We start from the raw sequence: 18,551 nt of genomic DNA on the forward strand, positions 1-18,551 counted from the left end.
TCACGTGTGGAAAGGCCATGATGATATTTAGAATGTAGCAACTTGCCTTTGCCTTGAGCCACAAAACATGACTGGCCTGTTTACTTTCTTCTTTCACAGGCTTTTCATTGATCATTACAGCGGTTTAGCTTTTGGTTTCAAAGCCAGGAAGGAAATGTTAGGATCAATTTACATAGATGTTTACAAGCAGTTAATGGAAACGCTTCTATATTCTAAACTCTGATTCTTAATGTTAAACATTAAAACATTTAATGTGCACTAAAGCATTTAATTAAACATTTAAAGTTTAATTAAACATTAAACTTTAATGTTTTAATCCTGAGGTTATTATTTTTTTAATGACAATTCTGTAGTGGCTCGCTTTGGATAATAAATGCTTCTAAAAACACATCAAAGATATTTTCAAACCTTTTTCATAATCTTGTTTGAAGGATGGTGTTTGTTCTTGAAGCCACAGGTCGAGTGTCCTGTCCCACCTGCCCACAGAAAGTGATTTGTAAGTCTCCAATAAATGAGACACTTAAGAAATTCTGTAGCAACTTAAATTGAAGAGAGGAGGAGGCCTCCAGCATTTGGAATCTTTTTCTTTTTTTTTAATGCAAAGAATAATTATCAGTCCCAGCCAATCTGTTAAAGAAAAATGTGTGTGTCAATCACAAGCAACTCAGTCCCCTCGTTCAGAGTAAATCTGGTGGGAACTTAACAGACGTGGCAAGAATGCCCAGTTCTTTGTTCTTCCCAGATGGCACTGGGGCTGATTTTTATCTCTAGCAACCAGATACATGCTCTGGTAGAAACATGACGGGCTTCCCCCGTCACTCAGTGGTAAGGAATCTACCTGCCAATGCAGGAGACTTAGCTTTGATCCCTGGGTATGGAAGATCCCACGGAGAAGGAAATGGCAACCCACTCCAGCATTCTTGCCTAGGAAATCCATGGACAGAGGAGCCTGGCAGGATACAGTCCACGGGGTCACACAGAGTCGGACACGACTGAGCGACTAACACAGTAACAACAGGAACACGACTGTGACCTCTGAGTCACACACTCTCCACCTGTGCCTCCTCGAGCTGCACCTTTCCTGTTGCCCCGGAGGTGTCTCTGGGTCACTTACTCTGGTCTGAGGGTGGCCTATGAGGAGGACCCCTACTTGCAGGTGGGACAGGAAGACCCGCCGGGTGCTGCCCGTCACCCCTCGGTGCACACGTGACGCAGCTTCTCCTCTGCAGTGACTGCTCGCAGGGGCCTTCCCGTCCGAGCTGTGCCCCTGATGTACGCACTCACCGTGACGCTCGTCTGTGGGGTTGCACTTGGTTCCCCAGGACGCGGCTCTCCATCGGAGAGGCTCCTGTAGCTGGACCCAGGCCATCAGACGTGCTGCCAAAATCACTGGGGAGCCAGAGAGGACAGTGGTAATGGTACCATTCACTGGCAAAGATAGGGTGATGATACAGTTACACCTGTTCCTGCAATAGTGACGCACTGAGAATGCTAATACAGGGGTGGTGATCATTGACATCATTCCCTCACTTCCTAATTGTAGGTAATTTTCTCACTTCCTTTGGGTCTTCACTGAATGGGGCCCTTCCCTGGCCACATGATCTAAAATTCCTTTCACTCCTTTAATGTTATATCTTCTTCCCTTAGTTTATGCTTTCTCCATAGCCCTGACCACTCAGGAACACACCATACAACTTGAGTTGTTTCTTTTGTCTACCCTCTGTCTCCTCAGCTAGAAGGTAAGCTCCTCGGCCAGGGTTTCTGTGTCTCTTGCTCACTTACTGTATCTACAGGGCCCGGAACAGCCCTGGTACGTGTGATCTGGATACGGTCAGTGAGTGGAGGATGACTCCCATGGTCTTGAGTGCTGACTGCGTCCAGGACTGCGTCCTGGATGCTGTACTGAGCACCCTTCCTAGCCAGCCTCGTCCTTCCCTGGCTCTTCTGCAGTGCAGCCCTTCTGACCATCCTCGGTCTCAAGCATCCTTTCTCATCCTGACCTGCCCTTGGTCCCCTGCTCATCGGCACTGCTGGTCCCTGCCACCAGCTTCCAGCTGCTGCTCTAGTTCACAGGGACCTAACTGCCAATTCAGGTGATGTCCTTTGGCCCTCCTGTTCCTGATGCTTTCAGTTCAATGATCGATCACTCTTGCCTTCCGGAAGCTGGTTTCCTGTCACCTTCAACAACCTGCTTCTGGGCTTTGCTCTCTGTTTCCTTTCCCGTCTCCATCAGGCCCTGACCAGTAAGGGCTTCTGTCCCTGCTTCATCCTGCCCGGCCACGTCTCACCCACTCTCATCCCACTGCCCCTGACCAACGAGTCCCTCCAGCCCTGACCCTCTGCTGCTGGCTGTATGTTTTTGCATGGACGTCCTAAGTCGGCCCCACATCCAGCTCATTTAAAACCTAGCCTACCCCTAAAATCAGAAATTTTGAAAACATTTAAATCAACTATACCCCAGTATAACATAAAAAGTAAACAAAAAAACTCCCAAACTCCCTACATTCATTCCAGAGCCGGCACAACACCCCTCCCCTGGCCTCCCTGGGGCCTTCCTTGGAAAGGAGGCCTGGCTGTCTGGTCGACTCCACCCCACAGTGACTCCCTGGTCCCGGCTTCAGCTCTGCACCCTGACTGACGCTGCTGCAGTCCCTTAGACCCACCCATGGCGCTCTGCCATGACCCAGCGCATTGACCGCTGATGCTTTCTCCCTGTGTCCCCTTCCAGAGAGTGGCTGCCACCTGCCCCGGGGTTTTCAGCACCCTGCCCATGACCAGCACCCGGAGGCCACAGGCGGTCCTTCTGAGAGCACAGCTGACCCACCTGAAATTTTAGGGTGGAGGCTGGGAAGAAATACAGTTTTGTCATTTGAAAATAGCTGAGACTCCACACATTTTACATATATACGTGTAAAAAATATATATATATGTATATATGCAAGATAGTATTTACAACAAAAAAAAGTTTAAAGGGATTGCAACAGGGAAAAGAAAGTGCAACTCACATCCAGAAAATGAGAGCACTGTGCCCGTGGCAGTGTATCCAGCTTGCCATTCCTAGAGCCACCAGAAGGTGGCGGGCCAGGGCAATATTGCATTTATTCTCCCAGGATTTTTTAAGGTTCACTGATTAAGAGACTCAGAGAAGGCAATGGCACCCCACTCCAGTACTTTTGCCTGGAAAATCCCATGGACAGAGGAGCCTGGTGGGCTGCAGTCCATGGGGTCGCGAAGAGTCGGACACGACTGAGCGACTTCACTTTCACTTTTCTCTCCCATGCATTGGAGAAGGAAATAGTAACCCACTCCAGTGTTCTTGCCTGGAGAATCCCAGGGACGGGGGAGCCTGGTGGGCTGCTGTCTATGGGGTCGCACAGAGTCGGACACAACTGAAGTGACTTAGCAGCAGCAGCAACAGCAGCAGTTAAGAGACTAACTAGAAACCTTGAGTGAACAGATACAGCCTGAATGCACTGGAGTATGTCTGTTTGGATTAGTCTCTGATAAGTTCAGAGCAGCTCTCAGAGCTTTAGAGTGTTCTCCTATCCTAGCTTTTAGCATGCATGGGCTTTATTTTTCCCCGTTTCGTTGAAAAATCCATCATCAACCAAGATTCAGGTGAACATGAAACACCTAGGAACAAAGTCCAACTTGCTGGTTACCTTGTCCCTTAGTCCACAGCTCTGGGCCTCTCACATGCTCCCCGCTCTCCCTGCTGATAAGAGCTTAGCTAGCTTAGTTTAATCATTTAACATTCAGTTCAGTTCAGTTCAGTCGCTCAGTTGTGTCCGACTCTTTGCCACCCCATGAATCGCAGCACGCCAGGCCTCCCCGTCCATCACAAACTCCTGGAGTTTACTCAAACTCATGCCCATCGAGTCGGTGATACCATCCAGCCATCTCATCCTCTGTCGGCCCCTTCTCCTCCTGCCCCCAATCCCTCCCAGCATCAGGGTCTTTTCCAAAGAGTCAACTCTTCGCATGAGATGGCCAAAGTATTGGAGTTTCAGCTTCAGCATCAGTCCTTCCAATGAACACCCAGGACTTATCTCCTTCAGGATGGAGGCGTTGAATCTCCTTGCAGTCCAAGGGACTCTCAAGAGTCTTCTCCAACACCATTGTTCAAAAGCATCAATTCTTTGGTGCTCAGCTTTCTTCGCAGTCCAACTCTCACATCCATACATGACCACTGGAAAAACCATAGCCTTGACCAGACAGACCTTTGTTGGCAAAGTAATGTCTCTGCTTTTTAATATGCTATCTAGGTTGGTCAAAACTTTCCTTCCAAGGAGTAAGCATCTTTTAATTTCATGGCTGCAGTCACCATCTGCAGTGATTTTGGAGCCCCAAAAAATGAAGTCTGACACTGTTTCCATTTGTCTCCCTGTCTCTTTCCCATGAGGTGATGGGACCAGATGCCATGATCTTAGTTTTCTGAATGTTAAGCTTTAAGCCAACTTTTTCACTCTCCTCTTTCACTTTCAACAAGAGGTTTTTAGTTCCTCTTCACTTTCTGCCATAAGGGTGGTGTCATCTGCATATCTGAGGTTATTGATATTTCTCCTGGCAATCTTGATTCCAGCTTGTGCTTCTTGCAGCCCAGCGTTTCTCATGATGTACTCTGCATATAAGTTAAATAAGCAGGGTGACAATATACAGCCTTGATGTACTCCTTTTCCTATTTGGAACCAGTCTGTTGTTCCATGTCCAGTTCCAACTGTTGCTTCCTGACCTGCATACAGGTTTCTCAAGAGGCAGCTCAGGTGGTCTGGTATTCCCATCTCTTTCAGGATTTTCCACAGTTTATTGTGATCCACACAGTCGAAGGCTTTGGCATAGTCAACAAAGCAGAAATAGATGTTTTTCTGGAACTCTCTTGCTTTTTTGATGATCCAGCGGATATTGGCAATTTGATCTCTTGTTCCTCTGCCTTTTCTAAAACCAGCTTGAACATCTGGAAGTTCTTGGTTCACGTATTGCTGAAGCCTGGCTTGGAGAATTTTGAGCATTACCTTACTAGCATGTGAGATGAGTGCAATTGTGCGGTAGTTTGAGCATTCTTTGGGATTGCCTTTCTTAGGGATTGGAATGAAAACTGACCTTTTCCAGTCTTGTGGCCACTGCTGAGTTTTCCAAATTTGCTGGCATATTGAGTGCAGCACTTTCACAGCATCATCTTTCAGGATGTGAAATAGCTCAACTGGAATTCCATCACATCCACTAGCTTTGTTCATAGTGATGCTTTCTAAGGCCCACTTGACTTCACATTCCAGGATGTCTGGCTCTAGGTGAGTGATCACACCATTGTGATTATCTGAGTCGTGAAGATCTTTTTTGTACAGTTCTTCTGTGTATTCTTGCCACCTCTTCTTAATATCTTCTGCTTCTGTTAGGTCCCTACCATTTCTGTCCTTTATTGAGCCCATTTTTGCATGAAATGTTCCCTGGTATCTCTAATTTTCTTAAAGAAATCTCTAGTCTTTCCCATTCTGTTGTTTTCCTCTATTTCTTTGCATTGATCGCAACGGAAGGCTTTCTTATCTCTCCTTGCTATTCTTTGGAACTCTGCACTCAAAATGGGAAGGTCTCTCCTTTTCTCCTTTGCTTTTCACTTCTCTTCATTTCACAGCTATTTGTAAGGCCTCCTCAGACAACCATTTTGCTTTTTTGCATTTCTTTTCCATGGGGATGGTCTTGATCCCTATCTCCTGTACAATGTCATGAACCTCTTCCATAGTTCATCAGGCTCTCTGTCTATCAGATCTAGTCCCGACTGAAATAAAAATCACTCAATGAGAAAAGTCTGCAAGCTGCCAGGGCAGACTTGTGGACACAGCAGGTGAAGAAGAGGGCAGGGCACATGCAGAGAGACTGAAGCGACTTAGCAGCAGCAGCAGCAGCATTAAGACATATATGTTAGAATGTATAAAATAGACAGCCAGTGAGAATTTGGCGTATAGCACAGGGAACTCAAATCCAGTACTCTGTGATAACTTAGAGGGTGGGCTAGGGAGGGAGGTAGGAGGGAGGTTCAGGAGAGGGAACATATGTATTCCTACAGCTGATTCATGTTGATGTGTGGCAGAAACTAACACAGCACTGAAAGGCAATTATTCTCCAATTAAAATATAAATTAAAAAAAAAGTCTGCAGGTCAAGAAAAACATGCCCTCCAAAAGCAAAGAAGGAACCATTTGCTCCATGAGTGTGGATCCCATATACTCTCAAAACCCTCCCCTTTCCTGACCTTATACATGTGCCCATGGGGAAGGCAGATCAATAAAACGTTCATACACATCATTGTTCCTTCTCAGAGCTTCCGTCCACTCTATCCACACCTCCCTTGTTGCCTCCATTAGTTAGGATATCAGTTCTGCTCCCATAGTTAAGATCCAAAATAACAGTTGCATACCTACAAATGTATTTCTGCCCCAAGTAAAAGCCTGGGTAAAGCCAACCCAGGGTGAGTTAGGACAGCTGGGGACAGGCAGACCCTCGGTGCCAGTGGTCCAGGCCCTGACCCTGCTCTCCAGCCTATGAAGGGAGTCATGTCCCCTTTGAGGAAGGGCCGCAGTGTAGCCAGAGTCTAACGGACACTGTGGGCCAGAGATTGTCTGGCGTCGATGCTGCTGGTTGGCAGCTCAGGTATTTGCAGGGGCCTCCCTCAGAGGCCTCTTTCTATGGGCTGATGTGAGCGTCTTCATCGGGTGGGGGCTAGGGTCCCAGAGGTGAGCATCCAGAGAGGGGAGAGTCCACACTGCCTTTCCCCATCTGCCATCGGTCAGGGTTGGCTGGGGAAGTCTTGCCCAGCTTCAGGGGCAAGGCGGACAGCCTTTACCTCGGGAGAAGGGGTTTGGGGAGGGTGGACAAGTTCCAGACCAGGTGGGACAGCAGGTGGGCCTGGAACTGCTGTGAGAGCCACTGTCCACACCACCTCCCCTACATCTATCTGGCCTGAATTCCTATAATGGCCTCTGACTGCTCCTGCTTCCTCCACTTTTATGCTTCCCTTCATGTAACTCTCATGAGCAGCCCCCAAAGCTGATAACACACCTGATGGTTTCCCCTGCTTGCAGACTCATCGTCTCCACTTGGGGTGGAGCAGTCACAGTCCCACACTGCCTGTGGGCCCCTGCCTCCCACCCACCAGATAGAAAACCTCTCTCTGGGTCCCACTTCCCTGCCTTCAGTTCCCCAAACTGACTAGACTTTCTTACACTTCGGTGTCGTCTGGAAATTTCTCTTGACTTGTCCTGTGGGTTCCTCCTGTTCATCCTGGCCCCTGACAGCCTCAGAGCAGCCCTCTGCCACACTCTGTTCCATCCTTTCACACAACTGCTCATAACTGGCCTGAGAACACCAGGCTTTTCTGCAAAATGAAAACCCACAAGATCAGGGTCCACGCCTGCTTTGCACTTGACATAGGTGCGTGCGTGCATGCTAAGTCGCTACAGTCATGTTCGACTCTTTGCAACCCCATGGACTATAGCCTGCCAGGCTCCTCTGTCCATGGGATTCTCCAGGCAAGAATGCTGGAGAGGGTTGCCATTTTCTCCTCCAGGTGGCATAGGCGGGCCCCACGTAAGTCTCTGTGGAATGAGTGAAGGGTCAGTGAGGGGCAGCGAAGAGGGGACCAGACTCTGCCCTCAGGAAGCTGACATCTGTTAACAGGAGCAGGGCTTGTTCTGTGGCTATGTCAGGGCTCTGTGTGGTGGGGCCACGTAAGGAGATGGCTTCTTGAAAGACATGGCATCTGGGCTGGGCCTGGAAGGGCGGAAATCATGTTGATTTTTGGAGACGGTGGGCAAGGGTTTCCTGAGCAGAGTCAACACCTAGGATGTGATACAATGAGGTCATGGTTGCCAGAGAAGATGCAGTTACATTTGAATTTCAGATAAACCACGAATGCTTTTTTATTATAATACATCCCAAATATTTCACAGGATGTAATTCCACTGAAAAGCATTGGTGGCTTATCTGAAGTTTAGATTTAACTGGGTGTCCCAGATTTTGCCAGGTCTGGCGACCCTGAATGAGACCCCAGTTCACAGAGAATACTTGCCTCTCCCAGTGGGTTTCTGCTGAACAGTGGTGCCTTTGTTTCCCATCTCACAAGCCAGGGACAGAGACCTGTCACATGAAGAGTCACACGGCTCCTCTAGTCATTGCTGCCCTGGCGATGCTGTCTTCAGGTGCCCCCAAACTCACCGCTGCTGAGTCAGGGCAAGTGTGTAAGATAAAAGGAAGGAAGCAGACTTTGGTGGCACAGAACTCTGTTTAAGAAACAACCCTGCATCTCCCCATTCAGGAGAATTCAGACCAAGTGACTCAATGTTCTCACCTATAGAAAGGCCACGATGCCAACCTGCCAGAAGGGTCCAAGTATAGTACCTGGCACATTGAAAGCACTAAGTGAAGGCCTGGCTCTCTGATATCCGTTATTTGCTTTGTAACCTCTCATTAAAAGCATTGCCACTGCTTGTCATGTAGTGTCAGTTTCCCCCGTTGCAACAGAGAACAGTATTATCAAAATTTCTTTGAGTTTTAAGTCTAAGAGTCCATTCAGTCCAGTGAAGGCTCAGCAAAGTTCAGTAACTTATCTGCTCTTCAGCCAAGCATCTGAAAACCCAGCTGGCCCCCTGCCCTCTTAAGTCACGGGCTTGACGCTCCATGCATGTCCAGTCAGCCAGACTCGAGCTCTTGAAGGCATCAGAGTGCATCACTGCTTCTTTCCAATAATCGAGAGGTTTTCTCTCTTTTAAACATCAGTGACAAGGACTTCCCTGCTGGTCCAGTGGCTGAGACACTGCATCCAAAGGCAAGGGGCTCAGGTTTGATCCCTGGTCAGGGAACAAGATCCTGTATGCTGTAACTAAGACCTGGTGCGGCCAAGATAAATAAATAAAAGGTTTTAATAAATAAATATCAGTGAGAATTGTGCCAAGGCAGGAACTTCAGTTTCCCTTTCAGCTACCTGAATATAATCCAGGGAAAGAAAAACCTGAGAAATTATCCGACCTCTTCTCACTGGCCTCAGCAAGGAGCTTGACTTCCTGGTGCGGTGAATTTCACACACACACACACACAGGTCTTACTCTTTTTTTTTTCCCCAGCACATAGAACATAACAAGCAAACACTTTTACTATCCAGGCTTCAATCTAGACCAAAAGTGGGTTGCTAACAACAAGACAGTTTAGCAGCCCGGCCACACTTCCGCTGCTTTGCCTTTTGGTTTTCACCTCAGTGTCATTTCTCCAAATCAAAGGCGCTCACAGGAGGGGAAGCTGCAGAGCCTGAGGGCGTGTACTTGGCACTCCTCCACCACTCGCATCATCGCTGGGGTTAATTGATCTTCGTCATATTTCTTCCAGATGTCAGGGTAGCATGGGGGCAGGGGCAGAGAAGCAGCGACTTGTGACTGCACTTCTCAAACGTCCCAGCTTTGCAACCCACTGCAACAGCCTGGGCTGGTTCACCCACTTGCCAGAGTCCAGAGATAGGACAGGGGTCCCCAGAGCTCAGGGAGAAACAATAATCTTCCCTCTTCTCTTAATCCAAAAATGGGGTGGTGCTCTCTGTAGGCAAGCTGCTGTTCAGTCGCTCAGTCCTGTCTGACTGTGACCCCGTGGACTGCAGCATGCCAGACTTCCCTGTCCTTCACCATCTCCTGGATCTGTAGGCAAGTAACATCCTTTAAAAGGATTAGCCTATGAGGAAGTGTGAGGGGCAGGGACAAAGGAGGGACAGAAAAAGAAAAAAAAAAGATCAACCCACAAAACACCTGGAACCAGTTCTTCTTTACAAGTGGTTTTCAAATCAGTAACAAGACTCAGTTCTCTAGGTATTTTCACCAGAGCAAATCTCAAGACAGATGGTCCCCCTGGCCAGCTGAAGGGTAGATAGGTCCAAGGCTACGTTACAAGTGAAATACTCAGTTCTGCAGGAAGACTCGAAAAATACCTCTGAGTGAAGTAAGAGGAGGCCATGCTGAGGCTGTGATTTAGTGTGTTTCGTGCGAGATTTGAGAGGGTGCTCCCCGAGAAAGAAGCCATTACTGCCTCCAGGAGGGAAGAGGAGGCTCCTGGAGGCAGGGGCTCCTTTGGGTTGACCTGCGTGTGAGATGAGAAATAAACCCCCAGGCTCAGAATTGTGGGATTCCTGGACCAGCAAAGACTCACAGTGAAGAGGAAAATCGCGTATATATGGAATCTATAAGGATGGTACTGATGAACTTATTTGCAGGGCGGGAATGGAGATGCAGACATAGAGAACAGACGTATGGATCTGGGGTGGAGGAGAGGGGAAAGAGAGAGGGGGACAGATGGAGAGAGCAGCATGGAAACGTACACACTGCCACTTGTCAAATAGCCATATGACTCAGGGAACTCAAACCACAGCTCTGTGACCACCTAGAGGGACGGGATGGGTGGGGAGTGGGAGGGAGCGGACATACGTATACCTGTGGCTGATTCATGCTGATGTATGGCAGAAAACGACACAATATTGTTGGGTAATAAAGCTATTATACTTCGATTAAAAACAATTTTTTAGAAAAAGAGAGACGGAGAGAGATCTCACAGATAACTGTTGATAAGACCAGTGATGAGGTCCAGTTTCTCTAGTTTATCCCCTCTGAGGTGGTCTCCATCCTTCCTGAGCCCATGCTAGACAAGCACAGCCAGCTTCCACCCAGATAAACAGGAAGGAGAAAGGAGAGAGAGAGAGAGAAGGCAGCTATGGGAGGAAATTAGTACTTCCACAGATGAAAATAGCTGGTGATTCCACATTTTCACTGCAGGAGGAAGAACAGCTGCTCTTCCCACCCAAGAGCCCAGTGACTTGTGAAAAGCTAAATACAGTGCTGGTTCAGAATCGAGTCTGTGCTGTCCTCAGCGTGAGCCCAAGTGCCAAGGGTTAGACTATTTTTTAATGCAGTTACCAAAAAAACAAGCTAAAATGGGTGATTTATTCAACAAGGACCTACTATGTATCACAGGGAACTCTACTCAGTGTTCTGTAGTAGTAACCTCTATGGGAAAAGAATCTAAAAAGAGTGGATGTATATGTGTAACTGTATCCCTTATTGTAAATCCTAAAACTAGCACAATGTTGTAAATCAGCTGTGCTCTATTATAAAATAAAAACTATATTACAGAAAGACACTAAAAATAAAATAAAATGGGTTATTTGCATTTTTTATTCCTAACTACAAAATTAAAACATGATCAAGTGCAGGGAAACATAAAAGAGAAGAAAAGGCTTAAGATTTTAAATGTTTATGAAAATAAAGTGTATGCACAGAAGTAATGCAAACAATACAGAACTACAAACACAGAAAATGAAAGTTCCCTGATAGCCTTCCTGGAACCAACCAGAGCAAATGATTTAGTGGACAGTTTTCCAGATTTTTCTCTGTATATGTGAAATCAAATATATACATTTATGTTGTTTAGCTGCTAAGTCATGTCCAACTCTTGTGACACCATGGCCTGTAGCCCATGAGGTTCCTCTGCCCATGAGATTTCTTTCCCAGAACAAGAATACTAGAGTGGGTTGCCATTTCCTTCTTCTTGGGATCTTCCTGACTCAGGGATGGAACCCAGGTCTCCTGCATTGCAGGCAGATTCTTTACCAACTGAGCCACCAGGGAGAGTATACATTTGTGGAGTGGGGGTAGTTTTACAAAAATCTGATCATGATTTAATACTTTCTTTTGGGAGTTCACTTTCTTTTTTCTCATAACTACATCTTGGACATCCTTCCATGCTAGTTCTTTATAGACAAACTGTATACTACATAACTGCTACACAGGGTTTCACTGAGTAGGTATAATTGCAGGTGAATACTTTAACCCGAAATTTATCTAATAGCATTATAGTCATACCAAAAGGCAATTTCAAGGGCTTCAATGTCATCATACTCTCATTACATAAATACAGTGTTTGCCATTTATTCTTGTTTCCTTCCTGCCTTCGTCCATCTGCACACACTTCTCATCACTTGTTCATTTAACCCAGAACTTCCCATGGAATCCTTGCTACCAAGGGCTGCTGGGGGCCGCCAGGTCCTAAGAAATGGGCATGACTAAACAAGCAAATGTGTTAAGACAACATGTCATTGTTAAAACCCTCTTACAGTTAAATATAAGTAGGTCTTTTGTACACATTTTAAATACCTTCCTGAAAAAGCAAAAGGCTTTCATTTCCGTCAAATACTTTTATAAAGGCAGAATTCCCTTTCCCTGTCCTGGGTCTGTTTTGTCACAGCATCTGGGAATCCCAGGGGCAGGGTGTGGAAGGCTCTGCTGGGTGTGGTGTCCGTTGGTTTGTGACAACATTTAGCCAACTGGTAACTTTACTTCAGGGTTTCTTGGTGGCTCACTGGTAAAGACTCTGCCTGACAATGCAGGAGACATAAATTCAATCCCTGGGTTGGAAAGATCCCCTGGAGAAGGGCATGGCAACCCACTCCAGTATTCTTGCCTGAAGAATGGACTCCATGGACAGAGGAGCCTGGTGGGGTACAATCCATGGGGTTGCAAAGCGTTGGACACGATTGAGCAATTAAACATTACCTCACAGTGCTCTCAATTCCTCTGGGGCCTGACAGGAAGTGGACTGTTTTTTCCTGTAGATCATCTGTGATACTGCTACCCTACAAGACTCGTCAGGTGTAGATGCTACAAACACATCACTATTTAAAAATAAAGATGGGGTGAGGAATTGGGAGATTGGGATCGACACATATATGCTACTGATACTATGTATAAAATAGATAACTGGTGAGAACCTGCTGAATAGCACAGGAAACTCTTCTCAGTGCTCTGTGGTGACCTAGATGGGAAAGAAATCCCCAAAGAGGTAATATATGTACACATAGCTGATTCACTGCTGTGCAGTAGAAACAAACACAATATTATAAAGCAACTATGTTGTTGTTGTTTGCTCATTAAGTTGTGCCCGACTCTCTGTGACCCCATGGACTATAGCCCGCCAGGCTCCTCTGTCCATGGGAGTTTCCAGAACAAGAATACTGGAGTGGGTTGCCATTCCCTTCTCCAGGGAATCTGCCCAACCCAGCGATCAAACCTGCATCTCCTGCATTGGCAGGCGGATTCTTGCCTGCTGAGCCATCAGGGAAGCCCCCCAAAGCAACTATACCCCAGGAAAAATTAATTTAAAAAATAAATAAAAATAAAGATAGAATCAGGGACTTGGATTATTATGAGAGCAGAGATGTGAAACTTCTAGCAGGTAATAAGGTTCATTCTTTTGTGGGAAAGTATGTGTCCTATGTTAAGGAATTAAATAGTTTATATATTTAGAAAACTCAAGAACATATTTAGAAAACTTGAGAACAGATTGATTAAAGAAATGTTCACCTGCTGGAGTATGGGGAAGTCATTCTGGCTTATCCCTGAGTTAATTCGAATTTTATGCTAACTAAAATAGCCTGCTTATGGTCTATCAAACTTACATTGTACATCTGCTTTAGTTATTAAAGAAGAGGACACACTGATCAGAAATAAAGACAACCCATGATAAAAATAAAGATTAAATGCCCGTCTTCCTAGGACTAATGCTGGCCCTTCTTTGATGCTAAGGCTGCCTTCTCTGGTGCCATGGCCGTCCTGACTCCCAAGTACCTGCTGGTCTGTTCTTTTTTTTTTAATTTGAAACCTCCTCCCCATAGAAAATACACACCCAAATACCTCCCATCTCTCTGTAAACACACTGTTGCTACTGCAAAAATTTCATTTTTACTCTGTTGAGACATTACATCATTTAGGAGGGTCATTTCTCATTATATGACATTATATGTCATTTCTTCAATAACTGGTTTATAGTAGTGGGCAGTTTATTAACATTAAATTTAGACCCTGCAGATCTGAGCGAGGGGGCGTGGAGGCAGCAAGGCAGGATGGAATGAAGAGCCCTCTGGACAGGCCCCCTGTGTCCAGACACAGAGGTTACTGGCCAAAGGAGGCCCCACCAGCCCTTCTTGGAATCCTTCACCAAGCCTTCATCATCCTGTCTGCCTCCCTGGCCATGGTCCTCTGCCTTGTCTCCATCTGTGCTGGCAGTGGCTCCTGGCCGACAACCTCCCCTTCAGACTGTGGTACTTCTGGGCTGCATTGCCTCTGAGACCCAAGTCAGGCCCACGTGCCCAGGCTGGTCTCAGGCATGCTGGTGGCCTGCATCGTGGCCACCTTGGCAGTGGTGGTCACCATCTTTGGCCTGGAGCTCCTCATAGTGTCCCAGGTGTGCACGGATCCCCTTTCACAGCACAAGTGGGCTGTGGGCTCCACCTTCATGCTTGTCTCGTTTGCCCTCTCCTTCGTGGGGCTCCTGAGTTTCCTGACCTTCTCAGGAGCCAGGTCACACTCACAGGCCTCACCCTGATGTTCTGGAGTGACTCCATGGCCTCCTTCCTCCTCTTTCTGAACCCTTGCATGTCAATAGCATCACCCATATCAACAGCATCATGCATCCCTGGGGCCTGCCTACAAAAGTTTAGGGTCCCCTCCAAGGACATCAAGTTCTACCAGAAAGTGTGGTCAAGATGAGACTTTTCCAGACTTTTCTGCTGGTCCAGGGGTTAAGACTCTCTGTGATTTCAATGCAGGGGTCATGGGGTTCAATCCATGGTTGGGGAACTTAGATCCCACTTCCCACGTGGTGCAGGAAAAAAGATTAGACTTTGCCAACATGTGACATTCAAACTGCTGTCTCTTGGCCTTGGGGTGGTCTGGCCAGTGGCCCAGGGGCCTTTATAGCTGGTCTGTAGCCCAGAGGTTAGGTGGTGCCTCCAGTAGCACCAGCTTAGCCATGGCCATGTTACTAGGCTGTTGATCTTACAAGAATAAACATATATTAAAATCTAAAAAATAAATAAATTTAGAGTATGAAGCCTTTGATTGTGTAGATCACAACAAACTGTGGAAAATTCTTCAAGAGATGGGAATACCAGACCACCTAACTTCCCTCCTGAGAAATCTGTATGCAGGTCGAGAAGCAACAGTTAGAACTGGACATGGAAAAAAAAAAAAAAAAAAAAAACTGAACATGGAACAACAGACTGGTTCCAAATAGGGAAATGAGTACGTCAAGGCTATATATCATCACCCTGCTTATTTAACTTATATACAGAGTACATGATTCAAAATGCCAGGCTGGGTGAAGCACAAGCTGGAATCAAAATTGCCAGGAGAAATATCAATAATTTCAGATACACAGATGACACCACTCTTATGGCAGAAAGCAAAGAAGAACTAAAGAGTCTCTTGATGAAAGTGAAAGAGGAGAGTGAAAAAGTTGGCTTGAAATTCAGTATTCAGAAAACTAAGATCATAGCATCCACTCCCATCACTTCATGCCAAATACATGGGGAAACAATGGAAACAGTGAGAGACTTTATTTTGGGGGGCTCCAAAATCACTACAGATGGTGACTGCAACCATGAAATTAAAAGATACTTACTCCCTGGAAGAAAAGCTATGACCAACCTAGACAGCATATTAAAAAGTAGATGTTACTTTACCAGCAAAGGTCCATCTAGTCAAAGCTATGGTTTTTCCAGTATAGTTACATATAGTTTTTCTTGGACTATAAAGAAAGCTGAGCACCAAAGAATTGATGCTTTTGAACTGTGGTGTTGGAGAAGGCTCTTTGGAGTCCCCTGGACAGCAAGGAGATCCAACCAGTCCATCCTAAAGGAAGTCAGTCCTGAATATTCATTGGAGCTGAAACTCCAATACTTTGGCCACCTGATGCGAAGAAATGACTCATTGGAAAAAACCCTGATGCTGGGAAAGATTGAAGGCGGGAGGAGAAGAGGACGACAGAGGATGAGGTGGTTGGATGGCATCACAGACTCAATGGACATGAGTTTGAGTAAGTTCCTGGAGTTGGTGATGGACAGGGAGGCCTGGCGTGCTGCAGTAATGGGGTTGCAAAGAGTCGGACACGACTGAGTGGCTGTACTGAACTGAACTGATGAATCCTATCCTGCCACTAACCAGGTGTTTACCTTGGCCAAATACCAACCTCCCTAAGTCTGTTTCCTTATTGGTACAGCAGACCTAGTAATTCCTGCATTATGTAGTAATTATGAGGACTAAATGAATCAGCTTATGGTGAGTACTAGCCAGTGCCCGGCCAAAGCAGAAGCACAAAGCAGTGGCTTGAATCTTTGTCAGAGACCTTGAAAGAATGGACAGGTGGAAGAGGATTCATGGGGAAGAGAAGCAGGGGTCTGCTATTAATTAAAGGAAAGGTCTGGTTGGCATGGGGGCTTCTCCAGTGGCTTAGTGGGAAAAGAATCTGCATGCAATGCAGGAGACACAGGAGATGTGGGTTCAATTTCTGGGTCGGGAAGATCCCCTGAAGCAGAAAATGGCAACCCACTCCAGTATTTTTGCCTGGGGAATCCCATGGACAGAGGATCCTGGCAGGCTGCAGTCCATGGGGTCGCAAAGAGTCAGACACAACTGAGCACATGCTGTTGGTTGGCCTCAGAAAGGGGCCTTAAATGGGGAGGGAAGCCTAACACAAGGGGAGATGGGGGGTGCCGATGCCTTACCTTTTGTAAGTGTTCTGAACCTTCAGGGAGCACACCTGCATTAACTCCTGGGCCACACCTGCCATCAGGTTCTGCTTGATTCCATCGTCAGGTACATCCAGGCAGCGGCCCCTCGCCTCCCCCGTCCCCACCCTCAGCAGCACTCAGCCCAGACCTGATGGGCAGGACTGCCCAGGGACCCTCAGACACAAAATGAGGTGCTCTGTGCGATGGAAAGAAACCTCGCACCTCACAGGGTGGCAGTTCACCCCCAGAGGAGAATGTGGTTTGTACACTCTGCTTCACCCACACAAGGGTGGCTTTGTCCTGTCCAGGAGTCGCACTGCCTCCCCTGATGCTGTGCAACCTCCCTGATGGGGCAGGGGACATGGGGTCCTTGGAGCACAGCCCCGCCTCCCGCCTCTGGACAAGCGAGCTCTAAACAACTCCAGCAGCACGGATGGCCCTGCAGTGCAGGCCTGTCTGCCTGGTGAGCAGCCCCAGCCTTCTTGTAAACTGGAAGGAAACGGAACCATGGGTCCCTGCACACAGCTGCACTCAGCTCCATTGCTCAGACAAAGCATCTATCTCCCCAGGGGAAATCTGTGCCCAGACGGCTCTCCAGACCCTACCTGGCACTTAATCACCCCTCCTCCTCTGCTGGCCTGAGTCCTCCACGTGTTGTTTAACTTACCTACAATTTCATAGGCGTTTTTCTTTTGTTTTTCACAGAGGTGAAATTCACATTATGTAAAATGAAGCATCTTATTTATTTATATTTATTTATTTGGCTGTGTCAGGTCTTAGTTGCAGCACGTGGGATCTTTAGTTGCGGCAGGTGAGATCTAGTTCCCTGACCAGGTATCAAACCTGGGAGCAGAATTGCTGGGTAATTCTGTTTACATTTTGAGGACCTGCCAAGTTGTTTTCCACAGTGGCCACACCATCTTACATTTCTGCCAGCGATGTATGAGGGCTCCTGTGTCTCCACCCCCGTTGTTTCGCTTTTCAATGTGACAACCATCCTCAGGGGTGTGTTCTGGTATCTCATGATTTTGATTTGCATTGCCCTCATAACTAGTGATGCTAAGCATCTTTTCATGGGCTTGTTAGCTCCATGTATATATCTCCTTTGGAAGAATGTCTATGTAAGTCCTTTGCTCATTTTTTAAAAATGGAGTCTTCTGTCTTTTTATTGTTTTTTTTTTTTTTTTTTTTGGTCTTTTTATTGTTGAGTGGAGAGATTTCTTTACACACCCTGGAGGCATTCGTATGTCTTTATTGCTGCTCTTAACACATTTCAATCTCTTACCTGTTTGCCTCCTCTGCCAGGTACAGAGAACCTGAAGAGCAGGGCCTATGCCTTAAAAAAAAATCCTCTAATTCCTGGACCTTAAATAAACTACCATGAACATATAACATGAGTTTACACCTGTATATATAGAGAATGTTTCTGGAAAGATGCATGAGAAAGTTAAGAGAGGGGCGTGGAGGTCTGGGGCAGAAAGAACAGATGCTACTTTCCATTGTATACTCATCTTATTTGACTATTTTTTAAACTATGTGTGTTATCTTTAAATCAAAAATTAATAAAAATATATACCACTGGCTTTTTAAGGGTGAACTGCAGTGTAAGTATTCTGACACCACAGAAACGCTGGGCTCTAAGGTCCATACCTGAGGAGTTCTCCTGCCCACCAGCTGAGCTGCAGAGTTGGTCAAGGCCAGGTCCACATGTCACAGGAAGAGAGGGACAGTCCTTGTGCAACACAGGGTCCCTATGTGCCTCCCACCTGGGGACTGGTGCCTGTGACCTCAATGTGCACATAATGCTATCTGACCAACATGCTTATTTTCAGAACAGTTTTCTAGGATGCAGCTGGGTGAGCAACAGGAAGGGGCTCCCTCTCTGTGTCCATGGCCTCTATCCACATCCCAGGCCCTGGTACTCTGCATCTTGAAGTGAACAAAGACCCCAAAGAGAAGAGCCC

At 46.7% G+C, this 18,551-nt stretch overlaps 1 protein-coding gene, 1 long non-coding RNA gene and 1 pseudogene across 5 annotated transcripts in view; 2 read left to right on the plus strand and 1 right to left on the minus strand.

The window, feature by feature from the left end:
- Positions 1–18,551, plus strand: part of ANKRD16 (ankyrin repeat domain 16) — a 41,743-nt gene that overhangs the window by 13,232 nt on the left and 9,960 nt on the right. Inside the window, exon 7 of one of the 3 annotated variants that reach the window (XM_070472261.1) lies at positions 10,799–11,179. The exons of the other annotated variants lie outside the window; for them this stretch is intronic. Within the exon in view, the coding sequence (XP_070328362.1) occupies positions 10,799–10,845 (47 nt within the window). The 3' untranslated portion in view covers positions 10,846–11,179. Of the gene's footprint in view, positions 1–10,798; positions 11,180–18,551 lie in introns of those variants that run through there. 3 annotated transcript variants of the gene reach the window in all.
- LOC139036656 (uncharacterized) lies at positions 579–17,147 on the minus strand. 2 transcript variants are annotated; one of them, XR_011489492.1, is made up of 2 exons: positions 16,582–17,147; positions 579–9,691 (listed from the first exon to the last, which is right to left on the minus strand). It is a non-coding gene; the product is annotated as an uncharacterized lncRNA (long non-coding RNA). The 2 variants fall into 2 exon arrangements; XR_011489491.1 differs by having other exon boundaries at positions 579–9,707.
- Positions 11,485–15,222, plus strand: LOC139036529 (voltage-dependent calcium channel gamma-like subunit; annotated as a pseudogene).

This window comes from Odocoileus virginianus, chromosome 9, assembly GCF_023699985.2.
Source record: "Odocoileus virginianus isolate 20LAN1187 ecotype Illinois chromosome 9, Ovbor_1.2, whole genome shotgun sequence".
In the NCBI taxonomy this organism is placed as follows: Eukaryota; Metazoa; Chordata; class Mammalia; order Artiodactyla; family Cervidae; genus Odocoileus; species Odocoileus virginianus.